This window comes from Poecilia formosa, unplaced genomic scaffold (genome assembly GCF_000485575.1).
Source record: "Poecilia formosa unplaced genomic scaffold, Poecilia_formosa-5.1.2 Scaffold213, whole genome shotgun sequence".
Lineage (NCBI taxonomy): Eukaryota > Metazoa > Chordata > Actinopteri > Cyprinodontiformes > Poeciliidae > Poecilia > Poecilia formosa.
In genome coordinates, this window is record NW_006800152.1 from 420380 (window position 1) to 440599 (window position 20220).

General features: G+C 41.3%; 2 protein-coding genes across 5 annotated transcripts in view; one reads left to right on the top strand and one right to left on the bottom strand.

The window, feature by feature from the left end:
* The window catches only part of LOC103148811 (kinesin-like protein KIF13B), a 39071-nt gene extending 19788 nt beyond the window's left edge, over positions 1–19283 (bottom strand). For 2 of the 4 annotated variants that reach the window (XM_016679503.1, XM_016679500.1), the window contains exons 1-19: positions 19035–19283; positions 18864–18946; positions 18573–18655; positions 15458–15551; positions 8846–8858; positions 8698–8758; positions 8185–8277; positions 7293–7473; positions 7080–7167; positions 6862–6996; positions 6050–6162; positions 5775–5886; positions 4681–4893; positions 4281–4391; positions 3584–3718; positions 3355–3485; positions 2648–2734; positions 970–1160; positions 68–299 (exon numbers count right to left, since the gene is read on the bottom strand). In XM_016679503.1, the coding sequence (XP_016534989.1) occupies positions 68–299; positions 970–1160; positions 2648–2734; positions 3355–3485; positions 3584–3718; positions 4281–4391; positions 4681–4893; positions 5775–5886; positions 6050–6162; positions 6862–6996; positions 7080–7167; positions 7293–7473; positions 8185–8277; positions 8698–8758; positions 8846–8858; positions 15458–15551; positions 18573–18642 (2060 nt within the window). In that variant the 5' untranslated portion in view covers positions 18643–18655; positions 18864–18946; positions 19035–19283. Of the gene's footprint in view, positions 1–67; positions 300–969; positions 1161–2647; positions 2735–3354; positions 3486–3583; positions 3719–4280; positions 4392–4680; positions 4894–5774; positions 5887–6049; positions 6163–6861; positions 6997–7079; positions 7168–7292; positions 7474–8184; positions 8278–8697; positions 8759–8845; positions 8859–15457; positions 15552–18572; positions 18656–18863; positions 18947–19017 lie in introns of all 4 variants that reach the window. The other 2 variants (XM_016679501.1, XM_007567749.2) reach the window with 2 other exon arrangements.
* A 217-nt stretch (positions 19284–19500) lies between these two features.
* The window catches only part of elp3 (elongator acetyltransferase complex subunit 3), a 23825-nt gene continuing 23105 nt past the window's right edge, over positions 19501–20220 (top strand). Inside the window, exons 1-2 of the mRNA XM_007567754.2 lie at positions 19501–19671; positions 19994–20093. Coding sequence (XP_007567816.1) covers positions 19650–19671; positions 19994–20093 — 122 coding nt within the window. The 5' untranslated portion in view covers positions 19501–19649. The remainder of the gene's footprint in view (positions 19672–19993; positions 20094–20220) is intronic.

Below are 20220 nucleotides of genomic sequence, written 5' to 3' on the forward strand. Positions count from 1 at the left end.
CACAAACACCAACGAGTTCAACGGATCGTCCGGACAGTCCGTCCGTCCGAGCTACGATTCGACTCACCTGTCTTCGCTCCATCGTCGCATTCGTTTGTGAGGTCCAGATGACGTCCCAGCAGCGGTGGCGCCGACCGGGAGGGACGACGCATCCGAGAAGTGGGACGGTTTCTCCGGTGTGAGCCGCTGGCGGAGCTGTTGCAGCTCCTGCTCGTACATCAGCCTCTGGCGCTCCAGAGCGCAGCGCTTCTCCTCCTCGTGCTGCCTCTCCAGGGTCTGCAGCACCGACTGCAAGGGGTCTGGAGAGGAGGAAGACGAGGAGGAGGAGGAGGAGGAGTCACATCAATTCAGATGCAGAAACTGAATTGATGCAGTTTCAATTCCTCAAGAAGAGTAATCCTGGTGGTAGGGGGCGCTCTAGTAGACCACCACAGTTGTTCCCACTGTGGTTTTATGTGAAAAACATTTTTTAAAAGTTGACGGAAAACTTAAAAATATGACTAGATAATTATATGTTAATGGAAGACATTATTGACAATACTTAAAAAAATACAAGTATAAATTTTTTGCACTTCAGTTAAATTTTAAGTCATCAGCCAGTGGATCCTAAAACAAGTTATGTAATGCCAGTCACATTTTAAAATTAAAAACTAAATAAGACTTAATGAACAATGATGAGTAAACATCTTCATATGCTTTACTAAATATTCTTGGGTAAAATCATCCTAAAGGCTCCAGGTCTAATATTTCACAGCGTTCTTCACACACAGCACAGCTACAATAAGCTTAAAACAGGTATGGGTCGGTATCGAGTTGAACCTGGAACTGTTTGGGCTCTAAATATTTACTCTCTCGCTGCCTGAGGATTTTCAGCGCCTCATTCCAGGACAGATGTCATTTAAACGAGCCAGAAAGGACAGAGAAAAGGTGTTTCCTGCTGCAGGGCCTTTGTTGATTGGCGTGACTCACCGTTGGTGCCCATCCCCTTCATCATGACCTCCATCTGAGCAAACTCGTATCCGAAGCTCAGCTCGCTGGAGACGTCACTGAGCGCGTCCGTGTCCACCTCCAGGTGGTCGGTGCTCAGGCACTTCTTCATGGCGGCTCCTCCGCCCTCGTCCTCGCCCGCCGCTCGCCCTCTGTGTCTGGGCAGGTTGATCCTGCGTGCAGGTTGGTTGAGAGACACAGTGCAAGTGAGAGAAAGAGGAAGTTTTAAAATGGGAAGAGTTTGTCTGTTCTAAAACAGGTTTGTTGGTCTTCAGTGGGAGCCTACGACCGACAGTTCGTCCACAAGCATCAACAAGAGGTACGAGACGAAATCAACCCAACCGGCCTCCCAAAGTGACACAAAAAACTATATTTATGACAAAAGTTCTTATTGTAGGTGACAGATTTTGCGAGAACAAAGGTTGCCTGGAAATACTCCCATTAACCACTGACCGTCCAAACATTGAGTTATCAACTCGCACACATTGGAGCTAATGATCCGGACAAACAGAAATCAAAAATTCAGAGAAATGATTTTGGGTATCTCCATCCATCCATTTTCTTTACACCCTTGTCTCTTAGTTGGGTTGGGAGGGGTGCTGGTGCCTATCTCCAGCAAACGTTCTGGGTGAGAGGCGGGGTCACCCTGGACAGGTCGCCAGTCTGTCGCAGGGCAACACAGAGACACACAACCATACACACACACACTCATACCTAGGGACAATTTTAGAGAAACCAATGGACCTGACAGTCATGTTTTTTGACTGTGGGAGGAAACCAGAGTACCCAGAGAAAACCCACTCATGCACAGGGAGAACATGCAAACCCCATGCAGAAAGACTGGGGCCGGGAATTGAACCAAGAACCTTCTTGCTGCAAGGCAACAGCTCTACCAACTGCGCCACTGTGCAGCCCACATTGGGTATCTTATTAGCATAATTGAAAAACTGAAAACAAGAATGTTTATCAGAGAGCTGGACATGGAGATGAGAACTACAGCAGACAGCTCACCATCAACAAATGGGTCATCAAAGAATGCTCTGCCAGCTCAGTGACCTGCGTTGACAACATCAACGTTTTCTGGGAGTGCTATCATCTTTTCAGACAGGACGGAGTCGCTCTTCATCAAGCTGGGAAACGCTTTTTCACTGCTAACCTCTTCAATGCTGTTAAAGCAACACCTCCAACACAGGACAATGTAAAGAACGAGGTCCCTGTCCCAGCAAGGATCGTAGAAGGACGAGTACAGAGCCAGCAGGCGAGAATGGACCCAAACGTTTCAGACAGGAACTAAGACGGGAATCCATACTAGTCTCCCACTGATATGGATTCCCCATACAGTGGGAGACAAGACTGCTTATCATAGCCCATAGATTTACACCCGTCTTCCTTCAGAATGCGTCTGGTCCCCCGGAAGTATGAAACGGGGCAGTACCTGTCCCGATCAGTAAAAGGAAATTTACAAAAACAAAAAAAACAGAAATACTAAATGCCGCTGTCAGACTTTGGTCAGACCAAACCTCAGACTCATTTTCTTTATGATATGAAGCACTTTTAACTGCAGATGTGCGATACAAATAAACCTGACTGGACTTCTGCTATCGAAACAGAACTGTTTTCCAAAAACAAAGGAGAAGATCAGATGCCTGCTAAACCAGACCTGAAGTAGTGGTTGTTTCCCCACAGGATTCTGTCACCGTGATGCAGCGGCACTGGACTGGTGACTGGGGCGCCGTTCACACACGTTCTGCATGGAGAGAAGCAAACGTTTACAGTTACGCACGTAGAAAAGTCGAATCAGACGACCGTCGGCTTTTTCAGCACTGACTGATCAGTCGGTCGTAAACTGAACAATCTGGTTAGACCTTCGCGAACACGGCTTTTGGAGTGGATGCTGATACTGAGATGGAGAGCGACAAGGCAGATATTTAGCTATATAAAGATATAAGGAACTAAATTCATATTAATTTATGATTGATGCATTCACGCTGCAAGAGAATGAGACTTTGAAGAGATAACAGGGAGGCAATTAATTAACTATGTTAACTTTAGTTATAAAAATAATGTACATATCAAAAATGACTTGAATATGATGCCTTGAAATTGGGCCTCTGTCTCTTTAAGAAACTCCTGCTGTTTCTTAAACTCCGCCTTCAGGAAGTCATCACAACATGTTAACCCTTTACCTAATTGTTGCTAGCTAGTCTGAAGGAGCCAAGAGGAGGACTCTGGGTTAATAACATTATAACATGATGTAAGGCTAAAAATAAAAGCTCATTTTACATAATGCTGCCCCTTTCAGCTTCCATCTCTGTGTTGGGGACATGGTGGATTTGGAAATAAAAGCTGAGGATGTGAATTCTGTACCGGGCGCCGCGGTGAGGAGTCAGCACCACGCCGCTGCTCTCCGTTATGTCGATGACGCAATGCTCCGTCTGGATGGCCATCCCACACAGCTGGATATCCTGCGAGTCGGCCGAGCCGACGCGCATGTGGTCCTGAGCAAACACAAAGAGAAAAAATAAAGCAGTTGGAAGGGATTAACACTCCAAGTCTTTATATACAAACAGCTGAGTTGTGTGTTTGTGTGCAGTACTTTGAGGTAGTAGACCAGCAGCTCGTTGAGGGCGGGGTCAGCATTGAGGTTGACCAGGAAACACTTGTCGTCCACCACTCTGATGCCGGATGACTGAAGGGAGATACCCAGGCTTTCCAACTGCTTTTGACGCTCCTACAGGAAACACACATTTTATATGTTTATTTGTTTGAAAACCACATTTCAGCACCAAGGCAGCTCAAAATGCTTCACATCGTAAAACTGTCATACAGTCACCAATTATGAAACAACCAGTGAGCATTATATTTTGTCAAATACTATCATCAGGTAATTACACATAAAATATGTTGATTAACGTTCCAGTTATTACGAATCAAAGGCAATTCTTAGCCTCGATTTAAAGGAACTCAGCATTTCAGCAATTTTGCAGTTTTCTGAATGTTTCTTCTAGATTAGATGAGCATAAAAACTGAATGCTGCTTCTCCATGTTTGGTTCTGATTCTGGTGATTGAGAGTAGACCAGAACCAGAAGACCTGACTGGTTGGAAGGCTGATATGATTACAAACCTTTAATGTATTTTGGTGCTAATGTGCTAGTGATCTGGTTAGTACTGGACAGGTCATTTGCACACTGATAGTTTCAGAGGGAAAAAAAAGGTTGTTTGTAGTGAGATTAAGAAAAATTTCCCAACAACTTCTACATTTTGAAGATTTTCAGATCAGTGAGCGTTGTACCTGTGCGATTGCTTCGGTCTTGCGGAGTTTCTCTTCCCAGCTGACCGTCATCTCTTGGATCAGCTTCTCGGACTCTTCCAGTCGCTCCTTCAGCTCTGGAGCCTTCATAGACTGGAAGGAAATGTTCCACACATTAACACTACAAAAACTCAAATCCTACCAAGTATTTACAGTCTTATTTCTAGTGCAAATATCTGAGTGCACTTGAAATAAGACAAAACTAAATTACACAATGTAGGACCTTGCATTAAATCCATTATTCATGAATACTGATGAAAAAATCTGCTTCCACTGGCAGATTTTTTCACTTTCACTTCCAAACATCTCGTTTTTTTACATTCTTATTTTAAGAAGTGCATTTCGTTTTTGCAGTGTTTATGATTTCTGCATGTAGACGCACCTCTGCCTCCGTCAGCTGCTCTCTCAGCTTGTCCACTTCCTCTCGGAGCTCGCGGATGATCCTGGCGTTGGGGTCTTCGTTCACCACGGCGTGGTTGACGATGCTCTTGGCCCTGTCGGCGTAGCGTAAGGTGGACAGCGTCTCGTCGTAGTTGTCCGCCGCCGGGCTGACGGTGGCCACCATGGCGGTCCGGCTGTTCCCTCCAAGGCTGTCCTGCAGACGCAGAGTCAAAATACATCTCAGCGTTTACAGCAAAGGTGTTCAGAGTCTGGTGTTCGTTTGCGGCAGCCTGTAAACAAAGACGAAACTATAACTTTTAAATGAAAATCTACTTACAAAAATGTTTGACGCAACACAAAGGACAACCTTTCTGCTGTCCTTCTATCGTCATGGTGACAATGAGCACATCTACTTTTGTTTTGGAGGAAAATCAAACTCACAGCATAACAGACCCTCCACCGTACTACAAATGACCATAACAATTTTGAGTGTTTGTTGATGAAAAGCTGCCTCAGTTTGTGTCACACCATATTCACAGGTGAACAAAAAGTCAAGGATTTTTAATTAAATGTTCCTAAAAACTAAGTAACTCAACAAAATCAAGCAGAAAAAAGGCAATGATTGTTTCCCTGGGGTCATTAAGTTAAGGCTTTTTTAGCAAGGCTTTTCTCCACTAGATACATTTTAGAGAAATGCTTGATATCATTTCATTTTCAGATGGAAGTTGTGCTGCTGCAATAGAAAAATAATTTTAAAAATCTAGATTTTACACAACTTTACGAGGGGTGCTGACTAACTTGGCCAGAGTTAGATCTGAGTTTTTAAAGTTAAGCAATTTTAATACAATCTATGACCAAATTAAAGCCAATTCAAAATGCTAACATTGAAGACTTAAAGTGGAGGAAACAAACCTTTTCTGGATTCAGCAGAGCGTTGAAACTCTCCAAAGCATAGCAGAAAGTTAATTACTCAGAGACTTTCTTTGGATTAAAAATAGGCTTATTGTGCCTTTCCAGCATGGGGGGTGGGGGTGGGGGTGAGGGAGACACAGGCGGGCCTGTTGGGGTGCTGTGCGGGGATCTTTGTGTTCGTACCTTGAGCAGCCAGGTGAGCACAGAGTCTCTGTAGGGAACAAACTTGCTCTTGTTCTTTCCGGCTCCGTGATCAGCCAAGGCCGAGATAACTAAACCCAAAGTGCTGAGAGACCTGAGGGGAGGCCGTGTTCCAGGGGAGAGAAAAGTTAGCAAATCATCAGAATTTTCTCAACTGCACAAAGTTCATTATATACACAAGTGATTATCCAACTAAAAACAGCTTATTTAAATTATTCAGACTGCTGAGTGAGACTCCTTTTCATCTGTTTGCGTACTTGTTGATGTTGCTGCCTTCTTTCAGCCGTTCGCCGGCTGCTCCAGTTTTGGCTGCTCGCTCACTTCCAGCCAGGTCCACCAGGCTGAGCTTGCTCACCTTCTCTCCACTCGTCTGAACCAAACACAGACACACAAACACGCACACTCAGTATTAGTTCAGGTACCTTTCTTCTTAAAAAGCTGCTTTTCTAAAAACTAGAACAACTTCTGTATCAACAAGTCAAATTTAAGACCTCTATGCCACCTTGAATGATATTTAATACAGAAAAAAGTATAAATATAGATGATGGTTGGGGAAACTTGCTGCACTACAATCAAGCATAGCAAAAACTGTGAAAAAACTAGCTAACTAGTTAGCAAGGGTATATTAGCAAAAGTATTTTTGTTCCGAGCCTCGTATGGGTTGAAAGAAGAAGTCAGCCAGTACCAAAAACAAACGTAGTATAAATGACTGCTGACAAATTTACACTTAGCCACGATAAATGCAAAAAGCTAGCTGTCTAGCTAGCTCGCTAGCAAAGCTATATTAGCAGAGTTGCCGGATGTCTGAACTGCTTTGAGTGACAGAACAAAATAAAGGTGTTTGCGTTTGACTCAAACATTTGCCTGACTGAAAAGGCCAGAAAGGGAAAAAAATCCATCTTAAATATTCCTGCCAGCCAGGACTAAAATCGAAATCTTTTTATTAACTTGAGACATTTTAAGGCCTTAATTTTTGGCCAATGAATTTAAGACTTTAAGGAAGTGTGAATACCCTGCTTTAATTTACAAAAACGGTGTTCAGGTTTTCATCCAGCAGAGTGTTTCTTACCCCAGACTGCAGGTCCATGAGTGTGTGTGTAAGGATGATGTTGAACACGGCGTGGGACCTGCTGCTCTCTTCGTTCATATTTGTGGCCGCCACAGTGCGAGATTTATTCCCCTCTGACATCAGAGACTCGATGTCCTGATGAAAACATAAGTCACTAACATGTTACAGTTTTTCCTTTATGGAGGAACACAGAGCTCATTTTGGTATGGCTGCGTTACCTTGTAGCTGGCCACGGCCAGGCGGGACAGTCCGTCAACATAGGGACCAAAAACTTTGTGCTCCCTCACTCTCAGCGCTTGGCGACTCCTGCAGAAACAAGAAAAAACAATCCTGACTCTTTCAGTGTTCCTGAAGGTTTGAATGACGAATGACAAGCCAAGAAAAATCCAAACAACGTCATAACAGCAAAATGTGAAACGTAGACCTCTCACCCTTTGGGGTCAAGCAGGTCTCGGACCTTCTCATTATAAATCTCCATGTAGGAGACCTCCACGGTGAAGGTCTCTCCCTCTCGGGCCTCCTGCACCGTCCTGCTGAAGAGCGAGCTGCAGAGACGAGGGATCAGACCAGGCTGCTCCGCTGAGCCCATCATGGTGTACGACTTCCCAGAACCTGGAGACAGTTGAAAAACCCCCGAAAAACATGACACAAGAACAAAGAAAACACAAGGATCCAATGATCTAAATACGGCTTAAACAAGGTATTTATGGTCACAGTACAAAGAAACAACATTATTGCCTCAGTGTTTGACTTTCTTTTAAACTAAACATTTCACGTTTCAGGTCAGTTAATGTTATCCAAATTCTTTCTGTTTGCAAAAAGCTAGAATAATATGAGGGAGTTCTATTTTGATAAATTGTTTGTTTTTTTCACATTTTGACCTTGACCTCCCTTTAATATTTGGTGGAATTGCTTTCCACTAGCTTCTCACAACAGCAGTTTGCTGGAATTTCTTGAGGCTCATTCCAAACAGAAATATTGCAACTGGGTTGGGTTTATAGACTGCTATGCTCTCACACACACTCCTTTTAAACTCTTCCTACAATTTCTTGGTTTTGGTGACTGCCACCCTGAAACATTGACTTTATAGTCTTTTGTTAATGATATAGCAGCATAGCTACAATCATTTCGAAGACCAATTTGTGCCCAAACTTTAACTTCATGGCGATATTGCCTCAATAATTCCACATAATGTTCTTTTCTTATCTGTTTAGTATAGTGCACCAGTCCCTCCTGCAGCAAAAAAAAAAAAAAAAGCCCCACGACATAACGCTGTCACTTTACAGTTCAAATGTAGGCAAGTAACAAAGATCATCATGTTACCTGTCTGTCCATAGGCAAAGATGCAGGCGTTGTAGCCCATGAAAGCGTTGTCCAGCAGGCTCTCCCCAAGGCACTGGAACACCACATCCTGACCTGCAGGAATAAAAAAATAAAATAAAACAAAACAGGAGCCTCACTGTGACAAAACTGAGATCAAATTTTAAATTCAGAGTCTATGGTAAATGATACGGACAGCAGGAGCAGATAAGGACGGTTGTTGGAAAGCTCCTGAGCAGACGCTGGACAGGGTGAGTATTATGTTCAGAATCAATGCGTCTGACCTCACTGGTATGAAGGAATCAAGGCCTGCACGCCTGCTCTTTTACAATATTAATACTACAGACGAGCAGAGTGCTACCGTCTTCCATCCGCTCCCCTAACGGTGCCCGTTCTTCAGCTCCAGAAATAGACCCGTATATCAGGAAACATTGTGTCAGGAGACGGGCTGAAGGGATGACTCACCAGCCAGCGGCGTGGAAATCACATGGACAGAGTTAAAACCAACCAACTAACCTGCAAACTTGTCCTGTTGGGATTCATCCATGGACCAGAAGCAGTAGTCATAGGCAAATGCCTGAGGGAAAACATAGGAGTGTTAGAGGAATTTGAAATGCATGGGCCACAATAAAATACTTAGAGCAAAGTTTATTTTAATAGTTACCTTAGGCTGGTTCCTGGGATAAGAGGGAAGATAGAAATTAAAGAGTGGTTATTAATTAGCATTTAGAGATCAATAAATTTGTAATTTATGGTCTACTGAATTGAATGGAGCAAAACATCAAACGGTTTACCTGAGATGTAAAATGTAAAAATTAACTTAGTTACAAAATAATGAAAAAGTGTGTGTTCCCCATCAAATTTATATTTACTTACTTCAGTTTTATACTATAATAAAGTAATTATGTCACCTTCAGTTGTTATAAAAAATGGCTTAAAGGACATTTTACTTCTCTAGCACTTTGAAATTGGGCCTCCTGCTCTTTCTGAAACTCCGCCTTCAGGAAGTCATCATAAAAATGTCTATTGACCCTTTAACAAAGTTTTTTCCAATGTTGCTCTGAGAAGTAGCTCCTATAATGAGGTCAGCAGGTGCGCAGTTCCACCAGGTGTTTGCTAATTGCTGCTGGCTAGTCTGAAGGAGCCTAGTGGGGAGAAGGCTGCTCTTTGAGACAGACGCTAGGAAGCTTGGAAACTGCACCTCAGGGGAGGGGTTTCGAAGGCGGAGCTATGTGCATCCAAGTGTTTTGACCAGCTGAATGGTTGTCATGGAGATGAAAGGATTTTTTTTAAACATGCATCAAAGAATGAAGGCAACACTCCAGGTATGATTTTAATGAAAATATAGCCTTATAAAATGATGTAAAGGTAAAAAAAGTTGATTTTACACAATATGGCCCCTTTAATATCAGACAAATGTAAAGTTCAGTTTTGATGTGACTGGTTGATTTCAACTTTATCTAAGATTCTTTTTTTTTAAGAAGCAGCTTCAGAATTGGGAAGTCCAAAAACTTCCTAATGAAATGACTATCAAAAATTTCCTTGATAGATGTAAAATGATCCACGTCTGCCTACGTTTGTCAGCACATGAGAGGCAGGGACTGTAAATGACCCAGACATGAGCAGAAACATGGCTGGCCTTCAGAGATATGGAGTCAAAGGTGTTTTAATCAGAGCAGGGCTCCAAAATCTGCCCAGGTTACTAATCCTCTTATGTTGCTGGTGACCCACTGGAGGAATGTTGAACAGTAGTCTGGGCCTCACACCCTGCTGGTGTCCCCGACATGCCACGGCTGCCTAGAGCCCACACCTAGCTGCATTCCAGAAAGTTTATGTCAAATTCAATTATCCAACATAGCTGGAGCTCCTGTCATTATGTCACTCCTGTCACCAGTGCAGCTCTGGGCCTTAATTACATCAACATTAGCTGAGAAACAGGAAGGCCATAAATGAGCTGTGGTCAATACAGAATCAATCTTTTTTTTCTGTTTCTCCCCGTAGGATGAACGGTTGATGAACGTTCCTTTATCTTAAAGCAGGGGTGTCCAAAGTCGGTCCTCGAGGGCCGGCATCCTGCATGTTTTAGTTTTCTCCCTGGTTTTACACACCTGCATCAAATGATGGCTCATTAGAAGGCCTAAGCAGAACATTGACTTGCTGAGGAGGTTGTTACAACCACTAGGGAGAGAACTAAAACATGCAGGATGCCGGCCCTCGAGGACCGACTTTGGACACCCCTGTCTTAAAGGTTCACAGGGTTCCATCTTTTCTAGACTCAGCATTTTAGAGGTCTTGGTGTTTTTTCAGTTCATTTTGAAAATATGAACATAAATGAATGGATAAATATACTGGTGAATTAATCATCAAAAATGTATGGATAAAGGATATAAGAAATGAAAAGAGATTGATGGATGGATGGATGGATGGATGGATGGATGGATGGATGGATGGATGGATGGATGTGTTTCTCTCGTTTTTCCTTACGTATCCAGTTGTGAAAAAAATAAAAACAAAAAAAATCTTACATTTCATAGTTCACTGTGAAACAATCTGCTTTATGAGAGAGAAGCTGAGTTTGGAGTAATCTGTGCTGCAGTATCGACAGAGTAAAACCAACCTATATAGTTAATATGGAAACACTGACCAACAACCACAAGGTTGAGTGCAGAAAAACAACACATTTTTGTAGCTATATGTGTGGAGCCTCGCTTTAGTAGAAGTGTAAATCAGGACTCAGAACATTACCTTCACTCAGGCAGAAATTGTGGGGCCTTAAAAAAAAAAAAGCTGCAAATTTTGTTCTGGCCACACAAACGGAGGAGCTGTACTGAAACAGGGCCTCTATGTGAGCGCTGGCTGCTCCATGAAAGAGCAACATTAAGTCTCCCTTCTCCTGGGCTTGTGAGGACATTCCTGAGATAACTGGCAGAGCCTCGGATCACCGAGGAGTCACTTCAGGAGGAGGAGCAGGAGGAGGAGAGCAGGTCACCAAGTCCCTGACCACCAGCATGCAGGCCTGAGCGGCTAATCTGGATCCCATTCTAAATACTCTACATCAGGGTATCCGCAGGTTTCAACAAGTCAAATTCAAGACTTCTTAAGACCTATGTTTAATAAGCCATCTTGAATTAAATTTAAGATTGAAGATGCTAAATATAGGGAATGGTTGGGGGAACTTGCTGAATTATAATCAAGCGTAGCACAAACTCTGAAGCCAGCTTTGAGCTTCTCACTCTGCATATGGCCTGACAACCCTCATAGTGCCTACCTTAAAGGTTTTGTTGTACCTAGCCTCTTATTGGTTGGCAGAATTAGTCAGCCAGTGGCAAAAACAAAAGTCATCCAGTTAACCACTGGTAAAGTTACACTAACCCATGGTAGACCTAAAAAAAGCTAGCTTGCTAGCAAGGGTATATTAGCAGCTAGTTAGCAGTAGCCTCAACCCCCCTTACTTACACCTGATGGTCCGATAGACTGTTCAGTTTTGGACCAAAATTCCTGCATTTGTTACATTTTCAGCTTTCTCTCCTTGAAAGTCCTGTTCACCACCACATCTGAGGTGGCGCTCCATGTTGCATGGAAACAACATGGAGTGGCATCAGATTTTACTAGCTGTAGGATTTCTCTTCCATCATTGGTAAGAGACTATGAGTCATTTCTCGCACTAGCACTAGACTAGCGCGTTTGTTTTGGTTGTATTTACCCACAGTGCCCCGCACCATAGTCCACTTCCTGCTTTTGGAGCGGTCTGCAGTCCGCTTGGCGTTCACACATACAGTACATCTGAACCAAACAGAAAATGAGGTTTTTAAGCGGACCAGAGTTCACTATTTTGATCGGCATCAGAGTTTGATTGCGCGTTCACACCTCCAGAATCAAACTGGATCTGGTAGATAAACAAAATTGAGTTCCATTAAAGTAGACACACAGTACTGGTGTGAATGCACCCTAATACCAACTTACATTTTTTAATAAAGAAAATTAAGACATCTTAAGATCTTAATTTCAGACACACTAATTTAAAACATTGGAGTACAGACCCCCTGTGCGTAGTAGCTTATGGATGTGTAGAAAAATTTTCAGTTTAAAGCTAAACTGTTAAAGGAGCCTGCAGCAGGAAGTGAATAATTGCCTGCATCAATCCCTGCTGCCTCGAGAGCCTGGCAGCCCCCTGCTGTCCTACTGTAGCAGCACCCAGGGGTCCTGTAACATATTAACACCCCCCACAGAAAACACTAATTCACCCCAACGTCAACCATCAGCGATGCTGACTCAGCACAAACTGTTCACATCTGACTACTCAGCCAGTTTCCTGAATATTTATCAGGTGATGACGACTCTAATCTCGCCTCTTTCGGTTTTTCCTTCCCTTCGACCTTTGAGCTTAGCTGAGGGTGTTGCACCGAGCCTGCAGAACTTGTTCACGTCAAATCCCTGAAGGGGAAGCATACCACCGCTGGAGCATGTTGAGGCAGATAAAAGCGCACTGACACTCACTAAAAAAAAAATAAAAAATGCAGAAGGTAATTATGAAACCAAAGGCTTTTAACTCAGGACAAAAACAGATTCACGCCCTCGTGTTTGCAGGGCGTGAATCTGGGAGTAGCCCTGAGGGAAATACAGAGTAAGTAAGGAAGACCAAGACCGGCTGAAAGCCTTCAGGGAGATATCTACCTACAGACCCCAAGCTTCAGGAAGAGCAAGTTTTATGGGTTTATATATTCAGATCAGCACAATTGGTGCACATTATTGCCTCAGATAACTATAAAGCACATATATCTGGCTTCCTGCACCGTCCTCTACTCCTTTACCGCAGGGTTAAGTGGCTGAGTAACAGACACACCTTCTGTAAAGAGCGTGCAAAAGAAGGGAGGAGGAAGAAAGGAGGAAAGTTTCAAGCAGGAGAGGTGGAGTGATGATTCAATCTGAAAGTCTTCCAGACGACAGGGTGGGGAAAAAAAAAGCTTCAGCTACATACATGTGCTATAGATCAGATCCACCAATCAGCAGCAGGATTAGAGGATTCCTCACTCTACAAACAGCTACCCTGTTTAAGTGAACAGATTGATTAAATCATACACTGTTTGTTCTGATTTGAAAAAAAGCAACAACTATAAACATGAACCAGTCATCCTTTAAAATAAAAAACAGAAAAAGTCTTACAAAAGTATTCACACCTTCTTAAATGTTACATGTTTTGTTACTTCACGATGAACCTTTTATGTGACAAACACTAACTAGTGAAATTGAAGTGAAAACGGTTTTTGTGCCAATAGAAATCTGAAAAAAAGTGTGACTGCAGGTTTTTTTGAGTCATGTCTCTACCAGCTTTACACGACTAGAGGGATGCACCACTTCTGATACCGATACCTGAGGGTTAGTATGGGCCAATACTGATCTGATACAGATAAACAGCTGAATTGACTTAAAATGTTTCTTTTTAATTTTTAAACGAAATGAACCAAATTATACATTTGCTAACTCTGCACCACACTTAAATACACCAGTGACTTCACAAGCCTGGTCAAACGTGTAAGATCGACATAACTTTCATTTGTTCAGTCGGTCCAACTGGGAGTAGAACAGCCAAATATGTAAAAATGTAAAATAAATAGAACAATAGGTTGGTAAAAACGTGAAAAATAAACTGCAACAAACATTCTTTCAAATGATTCAGAAAGTGCAATTAGGAATTTTAAATATAATGTAAAATAAATAAAGCTAGACACCGCTCAGAACGCAAAGCATAGAACTAGATTGAATAGATGTCTTCCTATGGATTGGGCACATTGTCTCCAATAACCGATCTAGAAGTTTTTTAACATCTGGACCGATACAGATATTAATATCAGATCGGCGCAGCTCTAGTAAATGAATCCAAATCCGTTTGTCTTTGCAAAGAACTCAAACTCAAATCGGATGACGAGCGTGTTTGAACATCAATTTTGAAGTATTGCTGAAAATACTTAGTTGGGTTTAGGTCTTTACTTTAGGTCTTTACAGCTCATGAGTAAGCTTTGATTGGATTCATCCCACTGTAGCTGTGTTTGGATGTTTGGTGCTTTGCCACAATCCATCAATGATTGTGGCAAAACACCAATCACCAAAAACAGGACATCTCATGACTTTTTTTTTTTATTATTAATAAACGGCCTTCTGCATTCAGGTTTTCCACTAAAAATGCCAGATTTGAAGAAAACAGAAATGTCGTCAGGAATATTATCAATAATAAAAAATATGAACCACAGCTTGTTACTTTTGTTTTCTTTTTCCCCAATGACACTTACTGCGATTTTGTCTGTTAGACAGTCATGATAAAACACATTTTGTGGCTGTGATGTGAAGTAAGGTGTGGAAACTTTCTCAGGGCGTTAAGAAAACAGAGTTTCTCCTCTAAGCCAACAGCTGTTGCACTGTTTAGGATTTTGTTGCATAAAGCAAGGATTGTCTTAAGAAACTGAAGAGTGTGTCATTAATGAACAGTGAAGTCATATCATGTGATGCGGGGCTTCTCTAAGCTCAAAAATGTGTAATTTTTATTAACACATACAGGCGAGAACTGTGTTTCACCACCATGCTAATGGTTTTGCCATCATCTTCTCCATCAAAATGATTACCATTGTTGAGATTCCATCAGCTGTAATTAGGCATGTTGGCTTAACTGTGTTAATAAAAGCAAATAACATTTTAAATGAAATCACTAGTTTCTTTTTGTTCATTAAATTAGTGTAAACGTACTCTTTTTTTTATTTTATTAAAAAATAAAAGTCAACAGCTCCCATAGCGGCAATGCAATAGAGGAAGAGGACCAGCCAATGAATATAGACCCGTCTCACACACACACACACACACACACACACACACACACACACACACACACACACAGAAGCTTTTAGGTGGGAATCAATATCCATGTTGAAATGTGGAACATTAGCCGCCTGTGTAACATTCACAACACCGATGCAGAAAACAGCCTCAGATCTGCTCTGATCCAGAGGCTCTGGCATCACAACCAGACACTCAGGCCAAAGAAGAAAGAAAAGTTAATTTAGTTCCAGAAAATGTTCTGTTCTTTTGTGGAATTTATGATAAAACGCTGTTAAAAATTTGATAAAAAAAAATAAAAAAAAGTAATATTTTTCTGAACTCCCACAGACGTTTCCACATTATTCAAGAGGAAGTCATTGTCCAGGCTGTTTATCTTGACTCATTCTATTGTACTGATGGTATAACTATATAAACTGAAGTGTTTACATATTTACATCTCTCAGCTTACCTGGGGTCTCCTTTGTTTACGTTAGTGATGGCTGGATGCAGAAAGGTCTGGCTCCCCTCCATCTCCACCACACATCTGGTTTTCAGGTCTTTTTCTAGATTTGCAAAAAATAAAAAAAATATATACATTTACCCAAAAACAATATGATGTGGATTCCTTGAAAACATGGGAAACAGTGGTGGGTAAAATAGAAAACCTGGGTAAAAACTGGCTGGAGACTGTGTGTGAACACACTTTTAAAGTATTTTTTTTTGTATTTGCTCTGGAATATTAATTGATTCTATTATAACATATTTCTGTATGTTTCATACAACAGTGTATTAGGGCCAATGTAGATTAAAAAAAATTAATTAAAGCAGCAATTTTCCTCCAAAAAAATCTAAAATTTTCTAGAAAGAAAAGAAAACGTGAAAAGTCGCAAATTTGCTAGACAAAAAACCCTTGGTTTAAATATTCAACTTAAACTCAGAAATGTCCAAATTGTTTTTAGATTAATCTCAAAATTTCCAACTTTTTTTGACAGCAATTAACTCCTCTTTTTCCCCTCCCTGTCTACACTGGCCCCCAATGTGCCATTGCAGCTTCAGGTAAACCTTCATCAGGTTTCCTCTAAGTTTTATCCCATTTCTAGCTCCATTCACTGTGCACACATGATCTGATGTTGTCATCCTGCCCACCACTAAAGGCAGCTATCGCCTGGTTGTCACTGCAGAGTGACAGGTGGGTGTGGACGTGTGCCAGTTCCTCGTAATCACAACACAAACAGGTTGACGAGGACTAACAGGAAATGGCTGCATTGCTGATGATTCATACAGGACCTGCCTGTGCAAACATTACAGCGAGTTCACTACTGGCCAGGCAGCCAGTAAGGAAGAGCCAAGTCACACCTTCTCTTCCTCATTCCCACCTGAACCAGGGGGCGGAGTCAGCGTTTGGACTTCCTGTCCCTGCAGAATTTAGGTCACATGTTGTGTTAGATTTCATGAAGTGGACAATAACTGGAACATAACTGGAAACAGAAACACAAACCTTTGTGTTCTCAGGTCCAAATATAAAGTTCTGCTATGCTGCTGTTCTGGGAATTTACTAAAAGTACATTAAACATGCAGCACCTCATTATATTTTTATTGCTTTCAGACTGCAGGCCTCCTGCCAGCCCACTTCAAAACATCAGCAAAACTACATCTTGTTGTTGCTTTCCAGAGGGGAGAAAAAAAATCCTTTCCAAAACACAAAATGGTCAGAAGTAAATGCTCCAACCCTGACTGATCTAAAGAAAGTAGCGTAACACATGCATGGCGGTCCACATGGTTGGTTATTCTCACTTGGGAGTGGGTGTGGGATTTCCTGAAAATGTCTCACAGGCCAATGATAAGAAAAGGAGGGAAGAAAATGGAGGACAGACATATTTATGTTTAAGATACAATCCAGTGGTGTGTTCCCCCCCAACAAACGTTCACTGACAAGTCAAGCAGATTTGGGTAATGAAATCTGGATTTTCACAAAACACATTTTTTTAAAAAAAGAGTACTGAAGGGAGAAAAAAAAAATCAATCTGTTTTGTTGCGATTTGGGCTGATGACATCACAAGAGGCATGTGAGTTTGACTGATCAGCTGAGGTTTGGAGATATGATGGCAGGTGAGTGGCTTCAAAGTTGAAGCAGAAGCAAACTCTTACTATTTCTACAGTTTAAAGTCACTTTAAATGAATAACACCCCTAAAATTTTTATTCAAGAACTGAAAGAAAAGAAGAAAAAGCTACACAATGTATCGATTCATTCATTAATTTTGACCCCCTTTATTATATGCCTTTACTTGTCAACAACCCCTGACTCTGCCTCTCTAATTATATCATGTTTAGTTAAAAATATCAGAATTAAAAGCATCTTAAAAATCATTAACAATCATTTTTAAGGGGCTAAAAAAATTAAAAGTCCAACCAAAGTGACATGAATGCTGAAAATATTCAGCATTCATGTCACTATTATGTGGATTTTACCAAAAATCCACATAAAATATACACCAAATATGGGTATTATTAATAGTAGTTATGACATATTATTAATATTATTACTACATAATATTAATATTATTACATACTAATATTCATTGTCATCTGTTTGTAGGTCACAATTTCCAGTTTATCATTTAAACTCCTGTGTGCAAGCAACATTTTGTTGATCATGATTTCTTTGTAAAAGCAATAAAAGGGGGTGGATAGTTTTTAGAGGAACTGTATCGTGCAGCCCTTAGACCACCATCCCAAATAAACTCATTTTTGGTGTTCATGCAGATTAAAACATGGACTAACTCACTGTTACAATGTTTAAGAAAATTACTTATTTATTAATAACCTTTAAAAAAAAAAATCAGACCTACAGAAGACGTCCAAGCTTCGTGGGGGCTAGCAACCACAGCCGATTGTGCCTATGTTAATAGTTCAAACACCAAACATACCTTAGTAAGCATTAATACCTTAGTAAGGTCAGACAGAGTAGAAACTGTCTTAGTACTACCACAGATGCTAACAACCACGGCGTTCCTCATCACTGTTTGGGTTACACCCAATCAGCAGCAAGGAAAATGAATGGCGCTCCTGGATTGGCTGCTTTGCAAACGCAGCCAGTAGCTTGTTAAGTAGCACTGCACCTGTGTAACTCAGCTTCCCAAACTGTATTTTCTTTCCACAGAGTGAAAAAAAAAACTAGCAGTATGTAGGTGAAATTTCTTCAAATAATTTGAAGTTATATTCCACGAAAAAATATAAATAAATAAAATGTAAATAGGTAATATACTGATAAAGCAAATAGGAGGGCGTCTACTGTAAATTAAAAGTCCCACCCCAGCAAACTCTCTAACTAAATTTTTTTGATGTTGACCCTATAGTATTTTCTTGAGGTTCCCTCACCCTGATCTGTTGTGCCTTTTGTGACGTCACCAGAGGCATGTGTGAGTAGAAGCTTGTTTTGGGGAGGGTAAAACTCATCTTAATTAAAAATGATTTATAACATACCAAAAAGAATCTTATGCTGTTCTATTAAGCTACATATTAAGTCATTTTGTTTTAACCGAAAAATCTGGAGTTTGGCTTTAAAAAGTGTTATATGGCTCACCTCTCCTGTTCATGGGTCGCACGCGCACGGCGACTTTTACGTTGGAGTCACTCAGGCTGTTGTCATCCATTGTGGCACTTGACCTGCGGCAATTCAATCAGTGGACACCAGTAAAACCAGTTAGACTCTGTTTGGACTTTATACATACACAACGCACGGTCCGAAAATATACATTTTCCCAGAATTAAAGTTCCATTTCGAATTGACATTTGCAACTTTGTCCAAATAACTTCGGAATAGCGCATAAGGAGGCAAGGAGTGACGGATAAAATGACGGAGAAGGGAACTAACCGAGTGAAGGAGTGCGCAGTTTTTTCCCAGTCCGACACTCAGGAGGCACAGCAGAAGCAGCTAGCCTAGGACGCTAAAGAGGTCTGGATATGAGCAGCAAACACACACACACAGGGTCAAACACTGTATGACAGCGACCGCTGGCTTGCTCTACCTGCCTGCCTTGCCCACTCCAGAAAATCCGCTCTCAGTGGGGAAGTTTGCTGTCTGCTCCAGAGTCTGGTAACACTCACGGTAGTCCACGCTTCATTCCCTGCAGCTCGTCCACCTGTTGCATTTCCTGAAACTTCCCGCAGAGATCAGTCGGGCCATGTCAACTCGCGACTAAAGGGATTTGCTGTGAGATTTAAGTCAGTGAGCCTTCAGCTGCCTCTGGACACATTCACAAACACGGGGATTTAACGCCTCCCCGTGGACGTTCATCGAATATACAAGCCTTTCTCACTGAACTTCTGTGTGCAAGTGAAAATAAGACATTTTCATTAAAATATGAACACTTTTCAGCGTTTTGATTTTACTAAGACACGCGTGTAAATCTATCCTAATGATTTAATAATAATAACAATAATAATAATGATTCAAAAACAGTAGAAAAACAGTTTATTCGGCATTTTAATTCGATACAGTAGTTTACATCATTTTACGACAGTTCCTGTTGCGATGCGGCATTTTCAGTATGCTCGTAACGTGGAGTTGTTTATTACTATTCTCTGAGTTGACAGACCAATGTTTTACTCTTTAATAAATAGCACCTTGTTTAAAATTTGACAGTGTCCGCGGAAGGATATGGGGAAACCAAAGAAAAAGAGTGAGTTTGCTGTGAAATGTGTTAAATATTTTAAATTACTTTTAAATTGGGCAGACTAGTTGTAGCTTGTTGCTAACGCTCACCAATACCATTCAATTTAGGAATTATTTATTGACTCCAATAGATAATTAAATGTGGCTGTAACTCATATTATCCCACGTTCTTCAAAGAGTTGCCTTTGTAGTAAGCTAAATGACACAAAACGATACTTTATGTAGTAAATGTGACTTTCTTCGTCAACAGCTCTTATGTAAACACCGAGTTATTATAAGAAAATAATACATTAGTTAATCTAAATTAAAGTATCTTTACTGACTTCCAGGTGATATCAGCCGAGCTGAGCTGATGATGATGACCATCGCCGACGTCATCAAGCAGCTGGTTGAAGCGCACGAGCAGGGCAAAGACATCAACCTCAACAAGTGAGAATTCTTGAAACGACACGAATGTTTTTCGAGAAATACGAAATGAATGAGAAGCGGCTGCATCCGGTGGAGATCCAAACCCAACATTTGTGGATTCAAAAAAAATAAAATAAAAAATTATATA